The sequence below is a fragment of the Fusarium verticillioides genome, chromosome 5 (genome assembly GCF_000149555.1).
Source record: "Fusarium verticillioides 7600 chromosome 5, whole genome shotgun sequence".
NCBI lineage: Eukaryota > Fungi > Ascomycota > Sordariomycetes > Hypocreales > Nectriaceae > Fusarium > Fusarium verticillioides.
In genome coordinates this window covers 4,156,751-4,174,872 of record NC_031679.1, presented here as the reverse complement: position 1 = coordinate 4,174,872, position 18,122 = coordinate 4,156,751, and the positions used below count along the sequence as shown (strand labels likewise).

The 18,122-nt window shown below is 48.0% G+C and overlaps 8 protein-coding genes across 8 annotated transcripts; 5 read left to right on the top strand and 3 right to left on the bottom strand.

The window, feature by feature from the left end:
- Positions 1 to 93: 93 nt before the first annotated feature.
- Positions 94 to 2,250, top strand: FVEG_09424 (hypothetical protein). Its single transcript, XM_018898410.1, has 5 exons — positions 94 to 662; positions 724 to 828; positions 881 to 1,399; positions 1,467 to 1,537; positions 1,599 to 2,250. Exons 1-5 carry the CDS (start codon positions 220 to 222, stop codon positions 2,132 to 2,134), a joined length of 1,674 nt encoding a protein of 557 aa, XP_018756290.1. The 5' UTR covers positions 94 to 219; the 3' UTR covers positions 2,135 to 2,250.
- Positions 2,251 to 2,257: 7 nt separating this feature from the next.
- Positions 2,258 to 4,283, bottom strand: FVEG_16581 (hypothetical protein; the record flags this gene model as incomplete). The annotated part of the gene is made up of 6 exons (XM_018905828.1): positions 2,258 to 2,784; positions 2,838 to 3,058; positions 3,114 to 3,542; positions 3,633 to 3,962; positions 4,013 to 4,108; positions 4,174 to 4,283. The coding sequence occupies 6 exons, from the start codon at positions 4,281 to 4,283 to the stop codon at positions 2,258 to 2,260; spliced, it is 1,713 nt and encodes a 570-aa protein (XP_018756289.1).
- Positions 4,284 to 5,141: 858 nt separating this feature from the next.
- FVEG_16580 (hypothetical protein) lies at positions 5,142 to 6,211 on the top strand (the record flags this gene model as incomplete). The annotated part of the gene is made up of 2 exons (XM_018905827.1): positions 5,142 to 5,333; positions 5,390 to 6,211. 2 exons carry the CDS (start codon positions 5,142 to 5,144, stop codon positions 6,209 to 6,211), a joined length of 1,014 nt encoding a protein of 337 aa, XP_018756288.1.
- Positions 6,212 to 6,300: 89 nt separating this feature from the next.
- On the bottom strand, positions 6,301 to 7,278 carry FVEG_09423 (hypothetical protein; the record flags this gene model as incomplete). Its single annotated transcript, XM_018898409.1, has 1 exon — positions 6,301 to 7,278. The coding sequence occupies one exon, from the start codon at positions 7,276 to 7,278 to the stop codon at positions 6,301 to 6,303; it is 978 nt and encodes a 325-aa protein (XP_018756287.1).
- An 851-nt stretch (positions 7,279 to 8,129) lies between these two features.
- FVEG_09422 (hypothetical protein) lies at positions 8,130 to 9,866 on the top strand (the record flags this gene model as incomplete). The annotated part of the gene is made up of 5 exons (XM_018898408.1): positions 8,130 to 8,139; positions 8,207 to 8,740; positions 8,793 to 9,120; positions 9,167 to 9,678; positions 9,736 to 9,866. The coding sequence occupies 5 exons, from the start codon at positions 8,130 to 8,132 to the stop codon at positions 9,864 to 9,866; spliced, it is 1,515 nt and encodes a 504-aa protein (XP_018756286.1).
- Positions 9,867 to 10,260: 394 nt separating this feature from the next.
- On the bottom strand, positions 10,261 to 12,363 carry FVEG_09421 (hypothetical protein; the record flags this gene model as incomplete). The annotated part of the gene is made up of 4 exons (XM_018898407.1): positions 10,261 to 10,388; positions 10,445 to 10,618; positions 11,003 to 11,221; positions 11,298 to 12,363. 4 exons carry the CDS (start codon positions 12,361 to 12,363, stop codon positions 10,261 to 10,263), a joined length of 1,587 nt encoding a protein of 528 aa, XP_018756285.1.
- Positions 12,364 to 13,133: 770 nt separating this feature from the next.
- Positions 13,134 to 14,835, top strand: FVEG_09420 (hypothetical protein; the record flags this gene model as incomplete). The annotated part of the gene is made up of 4 exons (XM_018898406.1): positions 13,134 to 13,371; positions 13,429 to 14,019; positions 14,074 to 14,624; positions 14,683 to 14,835. The coding sequence occupies 4 exons, from the start codon at positions 13,134 to 13,136 to the stop codon at positions 14,833 to 14,835; spliced, it is 1,533 nt and encodes a 510-aa protein (XP_018756284.1).
- A 621-nt stretch (positions 14,836 to 15,456) lies between these two features.
- FVEG_09419 (hypothetical protein) lies at positions 15,457 to 17,756 on the top strand. Its single transcript, XM_018898405.1, has 2 exons — positions 15,457 to 15,493; positions 15,557 to 17,756. The coding sequence occupies exon 2, from the start codon at positions 15,557 to 15,559 to the stop codon at positions 17,651 to 17,653; it is 2,097 nt and encodes a 698-aa protein (XP_018756283.1). The 5' UTR covers positions 15,457 to 15,493; the 3' UTR covers positions 17,654 to 17,756.
- The last annotated feature ends 366 nt before the right edge of the window (positions 17,757 to 18,122 follow it).

The following is an 18,122-nucleotide window of genomic DNA, read 5'->3' as shown; positions in this document are numbered from 1 at the left end:
CCAGCGCCAATAGGATCATGTCTAATACACCCGACCTTATCAATTGTGCATTCTGATTCTGGGGTTCCTTAATTGAGTGTTTGTGGTTGGTCTAAACTTGATATGCTGCATTTTATAAACATGACCCTGGTCCTCCACTTACAAAATGACCAACCATTGCCAACCCTCCAGAGTCAAAGTCAGCGTTTCCCATAGTCACGTTACTTTGAAGGAGAGACCATGGCTTCACTTCTCTCAAAAGCCCACGACCGTCTCCTCGTGAAAAAGCACTGCGCAGACGGAACAAGCGAACCGGCCAACTTTCTCGACAATGAGTCCATCCGCCCAACGCCCGTCAAGGATCGCACATGGACATCCATCACATACTCAGCCTTTTGGTTCGCAGCCACTGCAAACGTGAGCAACCTGTACGGAGCTTCTACTGGTCAATCTGCTGGTCTGAGTATTTGGGAGGCGCTGGTATGTTCGCTTGGCGGCCAGTTGCTCGCTGGCTGTCTCATGGCGCTGAATGGTCGTGCTGGTGCGCTGTACAGAATTCCCTTCCCTGTTGCGTGTCGAGCGAGTTTTGGGACTTGGGGTGCGCTGTGGCCGACGTTTAATCGGGCTGTAATGTCGATTGTCTGGAATGGTGTGAATTCTGTGCAGGGTGCGCAGTGTCTGTAGTAAGTTGACTTCAACCAACAGTCGAATCAAGAACAAACTAACCATAGTGCTTCGTTGAAGTGTCTTTCTCCATGCCATCTTTCCTTCTATCGAAAACATTCCCGACATCATGGGTTCCAAATCTGCTCTCAACTCGGCAGGGATGCTCTGCTTCTTCCTCTACTGGTATGTTCCTACCACCCACAGAAGAGCATCTACTCATCACTGTCCATTGCAGGCTCATCAACTGCGCATTTCTCTTCGTTCCCGTCCCCCGCATGAGAAAGCTCGTCCACATCAAAGTCGCCGTCTACTTCGCCGCCACCATCGCCTTCGTCGCCTGGACACTGTCCCTCTCTGGGAGTGTCCGCAAGACCCTGACTGAACCATCTACCGTCCATGGGTCTGAGAAGTCTTGGTTGATCCTCAAATTCTTCTTCCTAGGACTCGCTAGTTGCGGCACCTTTATTTCAAATGCATCTGATCTACAGCGATATGCCCGTAAGCCCACCGATGTCATTGCTGGGCAAGTATTCAGTTTCCCAATGTCCAACTTCTTGGTCGGTGTGTTTGGAAACTTGATCGCGGCTGCTAGCAAGGGCATCTTTGGCGAGGTCATTTGGAACCCGCTTACCACTCTGGATATGCTCATGCAGGGTGATCGTCATACATCGGCGAATCGCGCTGGATGTGCATTGATCTCTTTCGCTTATGTCTACTCAACTGTTTTCTCGGCAATTTTTGAGAACTCCATTCCGTGAGTCCAGCCCAGGCCCTTTCCCCAGAGACTTTTGAACTTACAGCTGACTTATTAATCTTCACAGCGCTGGAAACGATATCGCAGCTCTCATGCCCAGATACATTACGGTGAAGCGTGGATTCTTCATCTGTGCAAGTATGTGTCGCTCAACTTTCCTCATGCCCAACTTGCCACTAATCAATAACTCCTCCCGTAGTCATCTCATACGCCATCTGCCCATGGTACCTACTTTCATCCGCGGCTGTCTTCATCAACTTCCTCAGCTCCTATCAGATCTTCCTCAGCGCCATCACGGGTATTCTCATCTGCGACTACTACCTGCTTCGACGCGGCGTGTTCGACATCCCCATGCTCTACTCAGGGCACAAAGACTCTACCTACCACTTCTTCCATGGCTTCAATCTTAGAGCGTTTGCAGTCTACTTGATTGCCATTGCACCTAACTTCTATGGATTCCTGTTCCAGATGGGTGTTAACGCACCACTAGGGATCCAGCGGTTCTACTATGTTGCCTATCCTGTGGGACTCTTGTTGGCATTTGGAAGCTTTTGGCTCATCAACACACTCTTCCCAAGTGAAAATATTCCAAAGGTCTCGGGATGGAAGGAGCCCAAGGACTTTGTAGAGAGTCATGATGGTACCTATGTCAATGTCGTGATTGACTCGTCTGATGCTGCCTCCGGGGATCAGGAGATGGGCAACGCTCAAAAGACTGCCACGGAGAAGTATTGAGCTAGTATTAGTCCTTAAGTAAATAGATATGTCCTGTTTTCCCAATTCATGAAGAATTCTTGTCATGATCTCAATGGGCACAATGCTGTTCAGACTTTAATCATCTATTGCCAAATAACTTTACTATTGGTCTCCCTCGCTTACTTCTGTTGAGGTATACTCCCTTCTAGTACTCAAAGCTTCAAAAGGCGGCCACCAAACATCAAAACCAGGTAGCGTTTCTGTTCGTGTCTCTAACTCTGGTCGCGCCGCATCGTAAACCCTTTTTCTCATCATGTTCATAGCCCAGATTGAAACTGGTTCATCAACATAAGTGTCCTTTCGAAGATCCTGCACTTCTTCCATCAGAAGAAAGGTCTTATTAATGTCCTCGAGATGGTCCGAAAACTCGACCAGCGTGACGTGTGCATATGCGCCCATCAGGAAGTCAAAAGTGTGGATGATATTCTTCTGGCTCGTCATTTCCATGGAGAAGCGTATGATTTCATGGCTGTGTTCTAGTATGCACTCGATCTTCTGTTCATACACAGCAGTCTCGCCAGTGTCATTCAAGCCTTTCTTTTGCCGTTGCGACAATTCCCATCTGTTGGCCAATAAGCCGAACGTAGAGAGCGCAAACTTCAGCTTTATACTATGGGCAAGGTTGAGCACTGCGACTTGTTAGATGCACGCACAAGTCTGCGGAGTTACGGTATTAACATACGCTTTTCATTAGCAACATGCCATTGGGTGAGATTGCTTTGAAGTTTATTTGTTGGGATACTCTCCTCGACAATCCCTCGGTATAGCAACATAAAGAGTTCAAGTTCGGCAACAATTTCCTTGTCAAGCTCGTTGAAACATTCCGCATTCTTGACTACACCGATGTAATGTGCCGCCAGATCCAGGCGCACAGCAGACAGCTTCCCGACACCGATAGTGAACCTTGCCCACTAGTTAGTAACTTGCTGTGTATGTGGTGAGAACTTGGATGAAGTACTTGAGATGTTGAAGGCATGTAGCATTCCAGGTTAATATCAGGTCTCTATCGTTCTCGGTGTAGCGTAATGATAAGGGTGATTGCTGAAGCGTAGGAAAATCCAACGAGAGCATAAGGTGAAGGATGAGCGAGCCACTCAAGAGCCAAGCGTCGATAAAACTGTCTTGAAAGCCGAGACTCAAGTTGAGAAGACAGGTAAGAAGCATCGCGTAGAGGGAAGGTAGGCTTAGAGGAGACTCGAGCGAGAGCTTTGCTAGCCCAGACTTGAGGACGCCGTAGAGTGAAGTGTGAAGGTCTTTGCTGATGACGGAAGGATTAGTTTGCACACCTGCCAGTAAGCAGGTTACAGAGAGTAAATTGTACTCTTCATGTAACGCTTTGTCAATGGCTCTCTGTATGAAGTGGAGTCGAGGGATATTTTCCCTAGATCTGATGCACACATTAGCACTGCTCGAGGGTCCAGACTGGTGGGACGAGATTGGGTGCATTTGGAGACAGCAGTTGCAAGTATCAACTCACGTCTCAATTAGACGCTGGCCTAGTCTATTTGAAGCCAATTGAGCCATGATCGACTCGGGTAGCTCAACGACATCCTTTGGCGTTTCAGGATTGCCATTGATCCAAGTATACATCTCTCGGATTACATGGACTGGGGCGACTGGCGAATCAGGGCGAGTTGCGGACGTTTGATCCTCAGCTTCTGCATGAGAGACACCAGCTATTTCGGGAACCGGGGCGGTGATATTCTGTTCACTCTGTGCACTTTGTGGTGCGCGAGAAGTTGTGTTTTGGGTAAGCTCACGCACTGCGCATCGCAACTCTGCCAGTTCGGCCTCGAGGGCAGTAAGCCTGAGTGAATACTAAGCCAGACTTCATAAGCAAGTGCTTGAGTTGCATACCTTTCTTCACAGTTGCATGCTTGAACAAGCGTCGGCGGGCTCCTAGAGACAGAACCTATGGAAGCCTGCGCATCCAAGGGAAGCTGGCAAGGTATTCTGCAATGAATTTTAGCATGTTGTCATTGGCCAATTGGGCCGCCGGATTGTTGTAAACAGCTGACCTCAAGGCTTTGCAACGACCACAGACAGCTGAGCCTATGGGTACTTCGCATCGCGTCTTTAGACGGCGGCACGTCGGGCAGGAGACTACTCGGCGGCGTTGCTGAGGCATTTCTGAGGAAACGGTATTGCGGAGAGTGGGCCGTTAAATATATATAACGTTCTAGTAGTGTATGTGTGAGGCTGCAGTTGCATCAAGGTAACAGCTGAGAGATTGGGACGTAAAAAGAGATATTTCAGATGGATGTTCCGAATTTAAGCCGCTATCTATTAGCGCCTGCATCTTCTGATATAACCAGGTCAGCCGTCTGTGTTTGGGCCGGCGCATAAGGCCTCAAATCCAGCTCACACTAATATAATCGCCTTCTCCGCACAATCCGTTATCTCCCCTTATCGCCCAGGATTGAACGGCCACTTAGAGTGGCTTGTAAAATAAGACTAAGACGGCTCTCCCTCATACCCCTCAAGATCATGTAGAATTGAACAGCATCTTTCCCTAATCCAGTCCCGACTGACGCGACAATAGTTTCTTCCGTCAATGACTTATCGACCTAGACCAGGAGCAAGGGGCTCCGGCTTGCGAAGCAAAACGGGCTGTGTACCATGTCGACAACGACGAAAGAAGTGCGATGAGTCTAGGCCGGTTTGCCATGGGTGCGATAGAAACCATTTGATCTGCCAGTGGACAGCTCCATTGAGCCCCAAGTCGGCAGACGCGACTCGTGATCGTAGGACTCCCCCGCCAGACCATAGAGTATCAACAACACATAACGACAAGCAACTATCTTGTCGGGCAAAGTTACCCGTCATCACGGGGTCGATAGTTGTGCCAGCCCAACTCCGCAAGGGCACGAACCGGTATCTCTTCGAACATTTTCTCCACGTCACAGCAAAACGAATGGCCGGAAGAACATACCCCGAGAATCCGTTCCTCTCCTGCAATCTCAAAATCGCTTCTAACAGCACCATAATGCAACACGCTATTCTTGCCATCAGCGCTTCTCACTTACTGTATAAGAGGCCAGACATGGCTGAGATATGCGCATCTCATTACGCCATTGTGCTTCGAGCAATGAAACATGCTGTGACACGGTGGAAGGCTCTTGATGCACGCGATCAAATTGCGCTGCTGGCTACAGCCCTAGCCCTCTGCTGGTTCGAGGTTAGCTAACTTTCCTGGTGATGGTAAAACCATGATGCTGATTTGACCTGTCGCAGACCATCGATGTCAACACCAGCGGTGCATTATATCACCATCTAGAAGCAAGCAAGTTCATGTTTCAAGCGGTCAAACAAAACCTCATAGATCATGATCCGAGCTTGTTTGGCTTCTTGGCAGAGCAATACGCATACCTCGCCATTGTCTCCAACATAGCATTGCGCTCTGCTCGTTTCGATCCTGAGATGAATCAAACCTTATCGCTACCGTCGCTAGGACTTCTGAATCAAGGGTCCAATTTCTACGGATGCCTTTTTGGCTGCTCTCACGTTGTGTATGAAACAATTCCTATGATATGCGACCTGGCTAAGTTACGGATCAAAGAGGGGATCGCGCCTTCACAGACATCATACCAGCGATATGAATACATCCTTGGAGAACTAAAAACCTGGCGACCAACACATAGCCATTTCTCCAAGGACTTTGAATATGCAGGCCAGTTATATCGAGAAGCCTGTCTTGTCTTTCTCGAGTCCTCCTTCCAAGGGCCTCATACACCCAGCTTGGAACTTTATGCGGCAGTTGAACCTAGCCTGGCTTGCTTCTTGGAGGTCTTTGCCAAGATGTCATATGAGTCCCCGTCCTGGACGACCGTCATGTGGCCGATATTGACAGCTGGGTCGCACATGAGGTGCCTGAAACAGCGAGATCAACTTTCAGATATTATACTGAACTCGACCTTTGATATGAGGGCTGTTGATAACACGCTATATCCCCTCAAGCTCCTTTGGGAGAAGATGGCTTTTGATGATGGCTATTATGGATCTTATGGGCTGGAAAAGGTCCTGCAAGAATACGGGATTACCATGTGTGTAGGGTGATGTTTAATATCAGTCTGTCTGTTAACTAATATCTACTCTCTTGATCTGACTACCCAACCCTGACTACTGATTGATCCGTGTAAATTGACTCAGTACAAGTCACGGAATGACTTCTCTCCCCGCAAGTAGTCCAGCGGATGCATAGCATCAACCCATCCCAGAAACGGAGGACTCAGTCCGTAGCCCATAAGCTCCAGCGTATCATCATCATAAGTCTCCAGCATCTTTTGAGCTGGCGCAACAAGATACTGATTCTCTTCCTGCCTCAAGAAGCTCTTGGTATAAAAGCAGCTGTACATCAGCCTCTCCTCATCAGTGGTGGTATTGGCCGAACCTCCATGATAACAACTCGAGAGGAACAAGAACGCATCTCCAGGCTGAAGCTCAGCGTAGAATGAGAGCTTCTCGTCAGGCGGCGTCGCATGATCCCAAAGGTGAGAACCAGGGATAAAACGCGTCGCACCATTTGCATGAGTCGTCTTCTTTCCAGCAACGAAAAAGCCAAGCCCTGTATCATCACCAATCTTGTACTCGGTTGCCATGCGGCGCTTGACGGCGTGATGGTGGATCATGTCATCCCTATGAAGGTCTTGATCTCTGGCTCCTGGAGCAATGCTGAAGATGACTGTGTTGTTCAACTGAGGCTTACTGACGAACGTCTTCCACTCAGATCCGATCCAACAACTATGCGTGGAAGTAAGGAGATTGTTGGCGACTGCTCGAGCAAGAGGATGCATGGCAATGGTCTTCATGTAGATGGGTGACTTGCCAGCCAGTCCCATTACTCGCTTTGTCTCTTTGGGGAAGAATTCTCCAGCCCATTCTCCGTCTGACTGTATGAACTTTCTCGTATCGGTCTCTATCACATCAAGGTCCTTTTGAGAGACCGCATTTCGAATAACACAGCCACCTGCCTCGATAATGGCTTGGGTAACGGCTGCAGAGTCGGCGACCGCAATGTCAAAGACTTTGACCATTGGCACGGGGCGAGATCGGTCATCACTATACTTTGAAACAGGGATGCAGTCCTCTCGTGGTGAAAGATCTTGAATGATAGAAGGGGCCATGATGTACTAGAATTGCGTTGGAGTAATGTGATATGATTTCTCTCGAGCCTTGGTGTATCTGCTCTGTTGTTACTGGCGAAAACAAGTAATCATGATCATCCTTATATATGTAAAGAGTCCAGATATTATACTGATTTATCATGCTGTACCACGGATTCATGGCCCTCTAATTGTGCAACCTCATGTCATAGATCACCTAGACAGCTCGCAAACCACAAACTATAGCAGCCAATCTTTGGTCAGGGCCAGCCAGCCAGTGTCTTATCTAAAGATAAGCGCGTCTTTTTGGCCGTTTTAAGTTTTCCAAATGAGGATTGGTGGCTGGCATTGGCTTGGGACTTGCTTATCAACTTCCGCCCATGTGGAGCAAGATAAGCGCGTATCATTGTAATAGAACAACTACATCGCCCTAGATCGCCTCCCTCTGGGTTGTTAGTGCCATTTAGGCTACACATGAATGGCAATCATTAGGCCATTTGATTGGTTTCTTATCGCCTTATTACTTCGTTATGAAAAAGCATCAAGGTTCTGGCTCACTGTATCTAGAAGGGATTGCACTCATCTCATCCAGATACAATACACCGAAGCTAGATAAGCGCGTATTTTTTAATGCCAGCACCCATGAACTATGCTAAAGTCGGTAAGCGCAAATCGGTTGACTTTGGCTGCAAAGCTCTCACATCTTTGGGCAGATATCAGTGAGATACAATGCTTCTAAGACGGACGACACGTCGATTATTAAAACCTCCCATCGTTCCTGTCATTGATGAGAGAACTTGGATCTAATCAGCAAGAGGGTTGAAAGCTCTGTTGACTTATCCATACAAAGTTCTCGCATTGCTTTTTGCAACATGTCAAAGGGTAAGTAATGAAGATCGACTAATGGACTAATACATTCAACTCAGAAATCCCTAACGCCTAAATGCAGACAATGACAAACCAGGATCATCTATTGATGTTTCTGCAGCCGAAATATCTCCAGTCCGCCGCGACATCGGCCCTCTCCGCATCATCGCCATCGGCTTCAACATCCCCAACAGTTGGGTTGCCATCGCAGCAAGTCTATCCACCGCCCTCGCAGCCGGCGGTACAGTCAGTCTTATCTACGGGACGTTCGTTTCATGCGCCTTCTACGCTTGCGCTGCTGTGACGCTCGCCGAACTAGCCAGTGTATACCCAACCGCTGGAGGCCAGTATCATTTCACCAGCATCTTGGCCCCTCAACGGTACAACCGCCAGTTTTCGTATGTCTGCGGTATGATATCAACGCTGTCGTGGACTATTAACGCTGCGAGCGTGGCCCTTATTGGGAGCCAGTTGCTCGTTTCCTTTCCTCAGTTCTTTAACGGCTATGAGCCGGAGCGATGGCATTTGTTTCTTATCTATCAAGGACTGAACTTGTTTTCACTCTTTTACAACGTGTTTCTTCTCAAGCGCACAAACTGGATCCACGATTGCGCATGTACGCTTAATGCTCGTCAACTATGTATCCTCTTTCTAACAAACCTACGCAGTTATCCTCACTCTTTCAACTTTCTTCGTCACATGCATTACATGTTTATCTCGAAGTGAAAAACAATCGTCAGAGTGGGTATGGACAACCTTCGAGACCACGACTGGTTGGAATGATGGTGTTGCATTCATGACCAGTTTGGTAACGCCCTGCTACATGTACGGCGGTCTGGACGCTGCCCTACATCTTGCTGAGGAGACCATGAATGCATCGCAGACGGTCCCACGAGCTCTTATGGCAACAATAGGCATAGGCTTTCTCACGGCGTTTACATTCGCCGTCTCCATGGCGTACTGTATCTCTGATATGGAAGACCTCCTTACTGCTACGTAAGTATATCTAAGAGCCGTGGAGATTCATGACTGACCTTGGCAGAATGCCCATATTTCAGCTTTGGCGTACCGCAACGCGATCAGATGCCGCTGGAGTCACTTTTCTCGTCTCACTAACGATCATCGTTATCTTTGTCCTCATCGCCATCCAGCAAACGACATCTCGCCTGATATGGGCATTCGCTAGAGACCATGGCCTCTACCTCTCACACCACCTCTCTCAACTTTCACCAAAGCTTAGGGACATTCCTTCCAATGCACTCATCCTCAACACTGTGCTGGTGTTCTTTTGTGGGTGCTTATTCTTGGCTTCCACTGCAGCATTCAATGCTTTAGTTGGCTCATTCCTCCTCTTGCAAATGATCTCATTTGCTTTACCAGCTGCCCTACTTATCTACCAGAAGCGCGGTTCAACGTTTCTTCCCCACCACCGTGGCTTTAGAGTTCCGGACCTCGTTGGGTGGATTTGTAACTTTGGAACTATTGTTGCGGCTGTCATTGAACTTGTGTTCTTTGTGTTTCCCAGCTCCCTCCCCGTATCAGCCCTGTCTATGAGTAAGTCCCTTTATGGTACCTGATACGCTTTCGGATGGCATACTAACAGTAGATAAGACTATGCCAGTGTCGTTCTGTTGGTTCTCTTATTGTTCTCTACAGTGAACTGGTTCATGTTTGCGAAACAACACTACCAAGGTCCCCGGGTTGAGCTTATCCTGAACCAAAGGATATCTCTAGATAAATAATTTAAGGAAGGTTAAACAGTTGGAAACTTAGATATAGATGTAATAGGTAGAGATAAGAGTCTTATACATTAGACATAATATAGGCTAAATAGTAGAAACAGTAACCATCTAATATAAGCTTATAGAGTAAAACTCTAATATTAGCTCATTAACTTGTTGCATACTTGTTTGGTCAACCTTTAAAGAGCTGGGCATATAGTTTGTCTCTACCGAGATGCACTCGTTTTCGGGCATGTCGTTTAACATGCGCTCCATTCGATCCAACATGACTCTTGCCAAAAGCCAAAAGTCAGTTGAATGACGCATAAAGCCATCTCTCTTCCACATATTGATCCCTGGCGAGTACTCCCCCTCCCGTATGATCGTGTGGGGTTGGTGCCCGTATATCTGCTCTTTATACATCTCCCAGGCGAATCTCCAATTCTGCAGAGCCGTGTGGACGCTCTTGCAGTTCCCACTTGCAAACGAGTTGAACTGCATAAACAGGAGCGAATGAAATGCTTTTCAAGGTAGGGTTAGCATCTGCCCAAGGGCACTTGCATAATTGAGAGAAGGGAAAGCCTGGGCTCGTTTCTTACCAGCTACAACCGCAAATAGATTCAGAGGGCCAAGATCAGCAAACTGTCCCACCATGTAGTCAGTCATCTCGCTCTTGCAGAACACCCTGATGGCATTGTAAACGGTAATATTTGACAGCGAACATCGCTGAAGCCATTTTTGCATTTGCTCAAAACAGTCTTGAGCCGTGGGTCCTTGAAAGGCACTCTCAGGTCATGCCATATGCATGTGCATTTCCTGGATTGCCATGCGAGGTGGTAGACTGTGGAATATGACGAAGCCGTGATCTAGGAGAAAGATCCAGAGAAAGGTGCTGCAGGACACCTGTAAGCATACAAAACTTCCAGTCTATGACATTAAACTGAAACGCTTACCGTATAAGCTGTTCTCTTGCGATAAAATCCGTCCAGACAAAGTCATGTTGGGTAATATGCCTATAGTCGCAATGCCTCGCTGTACTTATACCAACGTCTCGAGCGACCTATTTCTTCAATGAGCGGTGGTATTGAATTGTGAGGAGTGCACAAATCTCACCGAAACAACAGTGCTATAACGATATCTTCGAATTCTTCTCTTACTGGAGTTTGTTCCTTCCCAGTTCTGGTATATACAGACCAGATATGCGGCCTGTAGAGCTTGGATCTCACTCAAGCTGCTGTTATACGCCAAGGGTGCTGTATCGTTTTCAGTGTTCCTATCTTTAAAGAATTCTTGATCTTTAAAGACTATTTCCTCGACAGAACTGTACCATTGCTTTGCCTGGTCAAGATCTGAAGGATTTGGTGAAACCGAAGCGCCTAGCCATGTCAGATACAAACGCGATGTTGGCGACCGTATGATATTGAAGCCATAAACAGGAAAGTCTCTGCTTACCGACAACAATCATGGCAGCCAGCAGACCCAACTTGCAGGACATGGGGTCAAAAGTTGGCCGATGAATGAAATTTATGTTGGGGTGCCATATTTCCCAGTACAAGGCCAGATACTTTCTTATCCTTTTTGGCGAAAAGAATTCCAGGCACTGTTGTTCCATTACGGAGGACCATTCTTGAGTGATGCCGCTATTCTTAGGCTTGCTACCGAAAGCACTCCTCATTTGGAGCAGAATCTCGTAGGTTCTCAAGGTGAGAGGCTCTTGAGTGATTTGAGTCTGGTTGACGGCCGACACTACAAAGTTAGGATCAATCGTGTTGTCTGGAGACTGATGGTCTGCAGCCTCAGATTCGTTACGCGAGAACTCGGAAACGACTTTCAGCCTGTCGCGATGAGACCCACAGTCGAATGATTGTATTAACCCGGTTTTGCTAGTGAAAATACTCAAGAAATCGAACGAGTATGTGCCGGGGGCTTGGGCTGTTGACGAGAAGATCTCAGACAGGGACCCCGATGTATCGAAGAGGTCAAACCACGGGTAGTTGCCAGCATGACTGAAAGAAAAGATGTCCGAGGCAAGCGTCGAGCTCCCCGGATCCGAGAACGATCTTGCGTCCCCAAAGGATACAGGGGAGACCAGAGTGTCTGACCCATGGGCATCTTGAGACTGGAAAGTATTGGGAGAAGGGCCATTTAGATCCACGGACCCTTGAGGGTGATGAGAGTTCTGCTCAGCCAGGCTGGATTTGACGCACTCGATAGACTTGAGACGACAATTGCTACAGGGGGTCTCACCAACGCAAGCCTTCTTCTGTTGGGTGCAGAAGTTGCAGGCTCTCTTGCGGGAGGGGGCGCGATCGCCGAGGAGACAAGTCAGCTCATGCCGTCGGAGCACATCGACCCGCTGAAAGGAGCTGCGACACTGTCGGCAAGCGAAGGGCCTGGCGTGGCTGTGGGTGGCAGCGTGTCGGACCAGATGGCTCCGACGTTTGAAGCGTTTCGGGCACAGCGAGCAGGCATGCTGAAGAGCTGTGGTCGAGGATACAAGGGGCCCGCAACTAGACATGGCTGAGAGTTTACAGACCGCGATGGTGGGTTGGAAATCGACTGTCGGCGTGAGCGCGGGTCCTGGGCCTGGCCATATATTCATACCCACATAGACTACCGACCAAGCGGCGACCCACCCCCGCAATCCGGAGGGATCTCGGCAATGCGGATGGATGGGTCTTTCTTTGAGCTTTGCGGGGTAGCTAACTTGGTTCAGCACGGATATCGGTAGGGCAAGATAGATCACCAGCTGGCACAACAGTGTGAGGCGACAAGGTGTATCCAGCACACAGGAAGTGGTACAAGTCTTCCCAGAGCAACATGAATACGTTTGTTAGAATGACTATAGCCCCAACAGCGCGCATGTCGGGCCAATTGTAGCACTCGGAGCTCTTAATGTGCGAGACGCAGTTGTTGGCAGGTTCAGCAAGTATCAGGTTTAGGGATGGGTGGATGGCACTTACGATGGCCGCTTCCCGCACAAATGAGATTCGAGCGGTTGCTAAAACATCAAAATGTCATCTTGAAAGTAATTGCCACGATCTACACAAGGTAGATCCCTACACGTCAGGGACTCCTCACGCTAACAGCAAACAAAGTTACTGATATCTTTCCCCATGGGTACCCGGCTTCCGATCGGAGACGATGTGGGTTAGTTCAAACCGGACATGGAAACTCAAAACGATGGGAAGCAAGGCTGATGTTCAGGCAATTGTATAAGTTAAATTCACGACTATCTTCTTATTGTATCCTCTTACTCAGACCACATGCAGCTGCATTCAAAACACCATGATTATTGATATTATCTTAGAAAGATTCACTTGTGTCTCTGCCCCGGCAGCGCTGGCCTTACTGGTCAGCTCTACCGCAGCATTATGGCTTATGACATTACTCTACTCCTATTACTTTCATCCATATGCCGACATCCCAGGCCCCTTTTGGGCCAAGCTATCTCGGTTTTGGCTTGTGCGCCAGGTCCTTCGAGGCGATATTCACAACACCCAGAGGGCCCTGCACGAGAAATATGGTATGGTGCCTCACTTTTGCCGTATCTAACCAGGAATGTTTACCTGTTGATGTGTAGGACCTATTGTGCGCATGGCGCCCGACGAAGTCTCCATTTCCGACCCGGCGGCACTCAAGGTGATATATGTTGTTAATGCCGGTTTCACAAAGACTGAGTTTTATACCCCCTTTGCCCCGCACTTATCTCCACACGAAGATCTATTCACCCAGCGGGATGAAAAGATCCATGCCCAACGCCGCCGATTCGTCAACAATCTATATTCACTGAGTAGTATCTTGGAGTCAGAGTCATACGTCGATGCTTGCATCATGACTTTCAAGGCTCAGCTTGACGAGTTTGTGGCTCAGAGCGATCCCTTTGACTTGGGGCTGTGGCTTCAAATGTTTGCCTTTGATGTCATCGGCGAATTGTTCTACGGAAAGCAGTTTGGATTCATGGAAGACCGTCATGACTATCAAGGCTACATCGAGACGTTGGATACACTCCTCCCAGCAGTAGCTACTTCCTGCGTCCTCCCCTTTTACTTGCGTCCCCTCCAGGTCTTGGGCCACTTGATTCCGCCACTCCATAAGGCTCTGAAGGGCTACGATGATATAGTGGTTGCTGCAAAGGAGACAGTGGCTCGCCGTCAACGCCAGGTCGATAAGGGTACTGTCGAAAGGCTAGTACAGAGCCGACCGCGCTTGAAGAAATATGTTTTAGCTGACCCTAGAATTAGATCCGACCTTTTGGATAAGCTATTTAATATTGCAGCTTCAAAAGGCGACTTTACTCTGGCCGACGTTGCAACTGAGGCGTGGGTGTCTCTATTTGCAGGCTCAGACACGACTGCGATCGCAATGCGTGCCATTCTGTTTAATATAATCAGAAACCCCAAGGTATATGAGAGGTTGTTGGCAGAGATTGACCAGGCTTCCGCCCAGGGACTATTAAGCAACCCTGCCAAGTACTCCGAAGCTATCAAGCTACCTTACTTCATCGCTTGCTGCAAAGAAGGATTTCGCGTCCACCCAAGCGTTGGTATGTCCATGCCTCGCCATGTTCCACCCGCTGGAGTCAACATCGCCGGGCGGTACTTTCCAGGCGGCAGTCGTGTTGGCATGAGTGCGCACGTCGTACACTTTGACAAGGGGATTTTTGGCCAGGATGCCGACTGCTACAACCCTGACCGATGGCTGCAGCCAGGTGCAGAGGTAATGGAGCGTTACCTGATGCATTTCGGTGCTGGACCTCGCACCTGCGTAGGCAAGAATGTAATTCCAAACTACGAATATTGTTGAGGCATGCAACCCACGCTAACAATGACAATAGATTTCCATTACTGAGATCCATAAGCTTATTCCCTCTCTCCTCCAAGATTATGAGTTTCGCTTAGCTGAGCCAAACAAGGACCTAAAATACTCGAACTATTGGTTTAATAAGCAAATTGGCCTACATGTCTTGGTTAGCCAGAGGAAGAAATAATCAATCCTCTTATTAGCAGCAATATTAGATTTACAAGTCAGACCTCAGGTTAGCAATACACTTCTATTTTAACATAAGAGCTATTAAAGTAGCGTTCTCAGCTTCTACTGAAATCCCAACTCCTACCTCTGTTCATCCATAGGTCCTCAACAACCGACCTGTTCAACCGGAATCAAAGTTGCTATTATCTATATAGCAAACCACGCGTAGGAGCCTAAGTGTGCTGGAGTGGAGTCGATTAAAGTGTGTTTTTGTAGAGTAAGTGACTATAATCAAAAGCTTTCCAAATGCCAAAAATGTAAGGTTTTAACAGTCGTTGTATAATAATGAGAGAGAAGCAATTAGGTATATAATCTGTACTGAATTCTGCGACTTTACGGCTGGTACAACTCAGCCAGGTAAATTTCTCCCATTAAAATAAACTTGTAGACCGCCAAATATTAATTTTAAAGCAAGCGGACCATAATGCACGTAGCAGTTTACGGTCATACAGGCAGTCAATCACCCGGGCGTGTCCGGCATTGGATAATCGTTGCGGGAAGTTCCGGAGCCAATAGCCAGAGACAGAAATCGCAGTGCTGCTTACAATTCAGTACCCCTCTTTACAAGTTCGATGCTGATAAGCTATTTCACAACTTCTCTTTATATTTCTTGCACAGTACGTTAAAAGAGGGACTGTGGATGGGCATAATTTATGCATCAGAGATACTAACATCCCAAGATGTATCCGCAGTCTATCGGCACCGAGTCCTTTCGACTCGTGTCTCTTATCATTGACTCCGATCAGCAACCATGTCTTACTCTTAGCGAACATAAGATTCATAGCCCTGCCAGGCCGGAATACTACGCACTCTCCTACACATGGAACCCCCCCTATATGACCGATCCCGCATACTACGCAGACACGGATGTACACTATATTCTTCTCGAAGGGTCCAGATTCGCTGTCAAGTCTAATCTTTACGACGCTCTCTTCCAGCTTCACGATTCTTATCCTCAGATTCTACTCTGGATTGACGCCCTCTGCATCAACCAAAACGATTTGCAGGAGCGTAAACTTCAAGTGGGCATCATGGACCGAATCTTTGGAGGTGCCAGTCGTGTGGTTGTCTGGCTAGGGAAACCCTCTGCTAAGCTTGAGCTAGGACTCCAAGTTGCAGAACGCATAGCCAGCGTGGCTTCAACAGCGTGCAAAGCCATCGTTCGGGAGCAGAAGTATCCCCACACCCATCACCTGGAACAAATGAAAGAGGCCTATGGACTTGATCCGTTGAGCTTCGACGACGCAGATGCCTTGGTTACGCTCTTCAGTTGCCGCTGGTTCGGGAGACAGTGGGTGATTCAAGAAGTGGCCCTAGCAGGACAGATCGACATCATATGCAATGGGATGAGCGTCCCGTTTGACAAAATCGGGTCAACAGCATTATTCTTACACTTAAGTGGCCTGCTTGTTGGAATTGGTAATCTGGTAGTCGCCGGTGGCAAAAGCATGCGTTTGCTGCAAGATATGCACCTTATGCAGACCGGGAGAACTCAGATTGTCCGCGAATGGTGTAAAGGTGATCGCAGTGAGTGGAGAGACGTTCTACATTTGGTCGACTTTACAGCTGGAATCGTCGAGAACACTGTGGCTGCCGGTCAAAGCAAGGAGAGTATGGTTGGCGTTGTTCTTCTCAAGCTGCTCATGTGGCTAGTTGGTTTCGATTGTGGAGACCGCCGCGATACTATCTACGGACTCACTGGTATAATCAGCCGCGTCGTTAGTATCCACGGTCTCGACAGCATTCCCCAGAGGCTCCAGCCGGATTATAGACTCGAAACAGCCACTGTGCTCCATAACGCTGCGACGGAAATTCTGCAGGCGACTGGGAGTTTGGCTCTTCTCGGTGTTGTCAAGGACCCAGCTCTACGTGAGACGAAAGGCCTACCGTCCTGGGTCCCAGATTATCCCCCAATAATGGCGTTGAATCCAATGGCTGGACCAAACTTCAAGTCTCTGGGCAAGTTCGATGCATCGAAAGCCATAGATACAGCCAGGTATGATGTTGACTTCCATGTAGACGACAAGGTCCTGCATGCCCGCGGTTTTCTCTTGGGTCGGGTTAAAACCATGGGCGATTCTTTGGAGCCTATGATTTCCGGTAGTCACTTCACTGAGTGCGCTGCGATGCTAGTTGACGCAGAGGAGATATACCGCTTCACGAACCAACCGTTCGCCGAGGCATTCTGGCGAACATTGGTGTTTGATCAGGATTTATCAGACCGCCCAGCCAAACTTCCCACGACGAAGCATTTCCAAGATATGGTACTCATGTTGATGGCTAAAAGAATCAGCGATGAGTTCCAATCCGGAGGGAAGGATGCAGTCAAGGCCCTTCTACTGACTTTGGAGGCGATGGATACCCTGGAAGCCAAACATCCGAACCAGAGTCCTTTCCCTACAACTAGGGTGCTAGCCTCATTCTGCAGTGGGTTTGGCTTCCTCCCTGAAACTAGTGACGATAAATTATGGGCACCTGAACAGAAAATGGCTTGGTTGGAATCAAAGAAGAAGAATATGGTGTTTATGTTTTCCTTGCTAAGCACTACGTTGTTCAAACGGCGCCCGGCAATTATGGAAGAAGGTTATTTTGCTTGTGTTTTTGAGTCTACGTTGGTGGGTGATGAGATCTGGGTTGTGTCTGGATGCCCCACGCCGCTGGTTCTGCGAAGTGAGGGTCAACAGTACAGTTTGATCGGCGAGACTTATGTTCATGGTATTATGCATGGTGAGGCTATTCATGCTAACAACAATTGGGTACAGCTGGATATTGTATAATTGCAATCAAGTATTATTAGTAGAATGGAATCTGAAAACCTGAAACGGAACGCTTGGGGTTTTCGTTAACCAATACTTGTCAAAATCCTCAGGGAATTTCCGGATCACTCTTGTTCAGAAATGACATATCACTCAATTCCAAGTTGCCGACGCCTATATCTCCTTGTGCTATGACTAATGCTGATTCTCCGTTGGCCCAAGATCAAACCTGCCATACCAACAAATCTTCAGTTTGACATTCCTTTAAGCAATCCTTTGGGTGGCTATTCGACAGCCTTCAATATCCCAAGCCCCCGGAAGGGCAATATAACTAACCCTCTTCTTCAAATAGCAAAATAGTCCTCGTCACTATACAGCTAGAAAGCAATCGAAACTATCACATGAAGGTCATGTGAATAGAGTCTTATTAGCTGCCTAAGCTTAATCTAGGGTTGCTATGAAGCAAAGGTGTATGGCTTCAGTTTTCAAT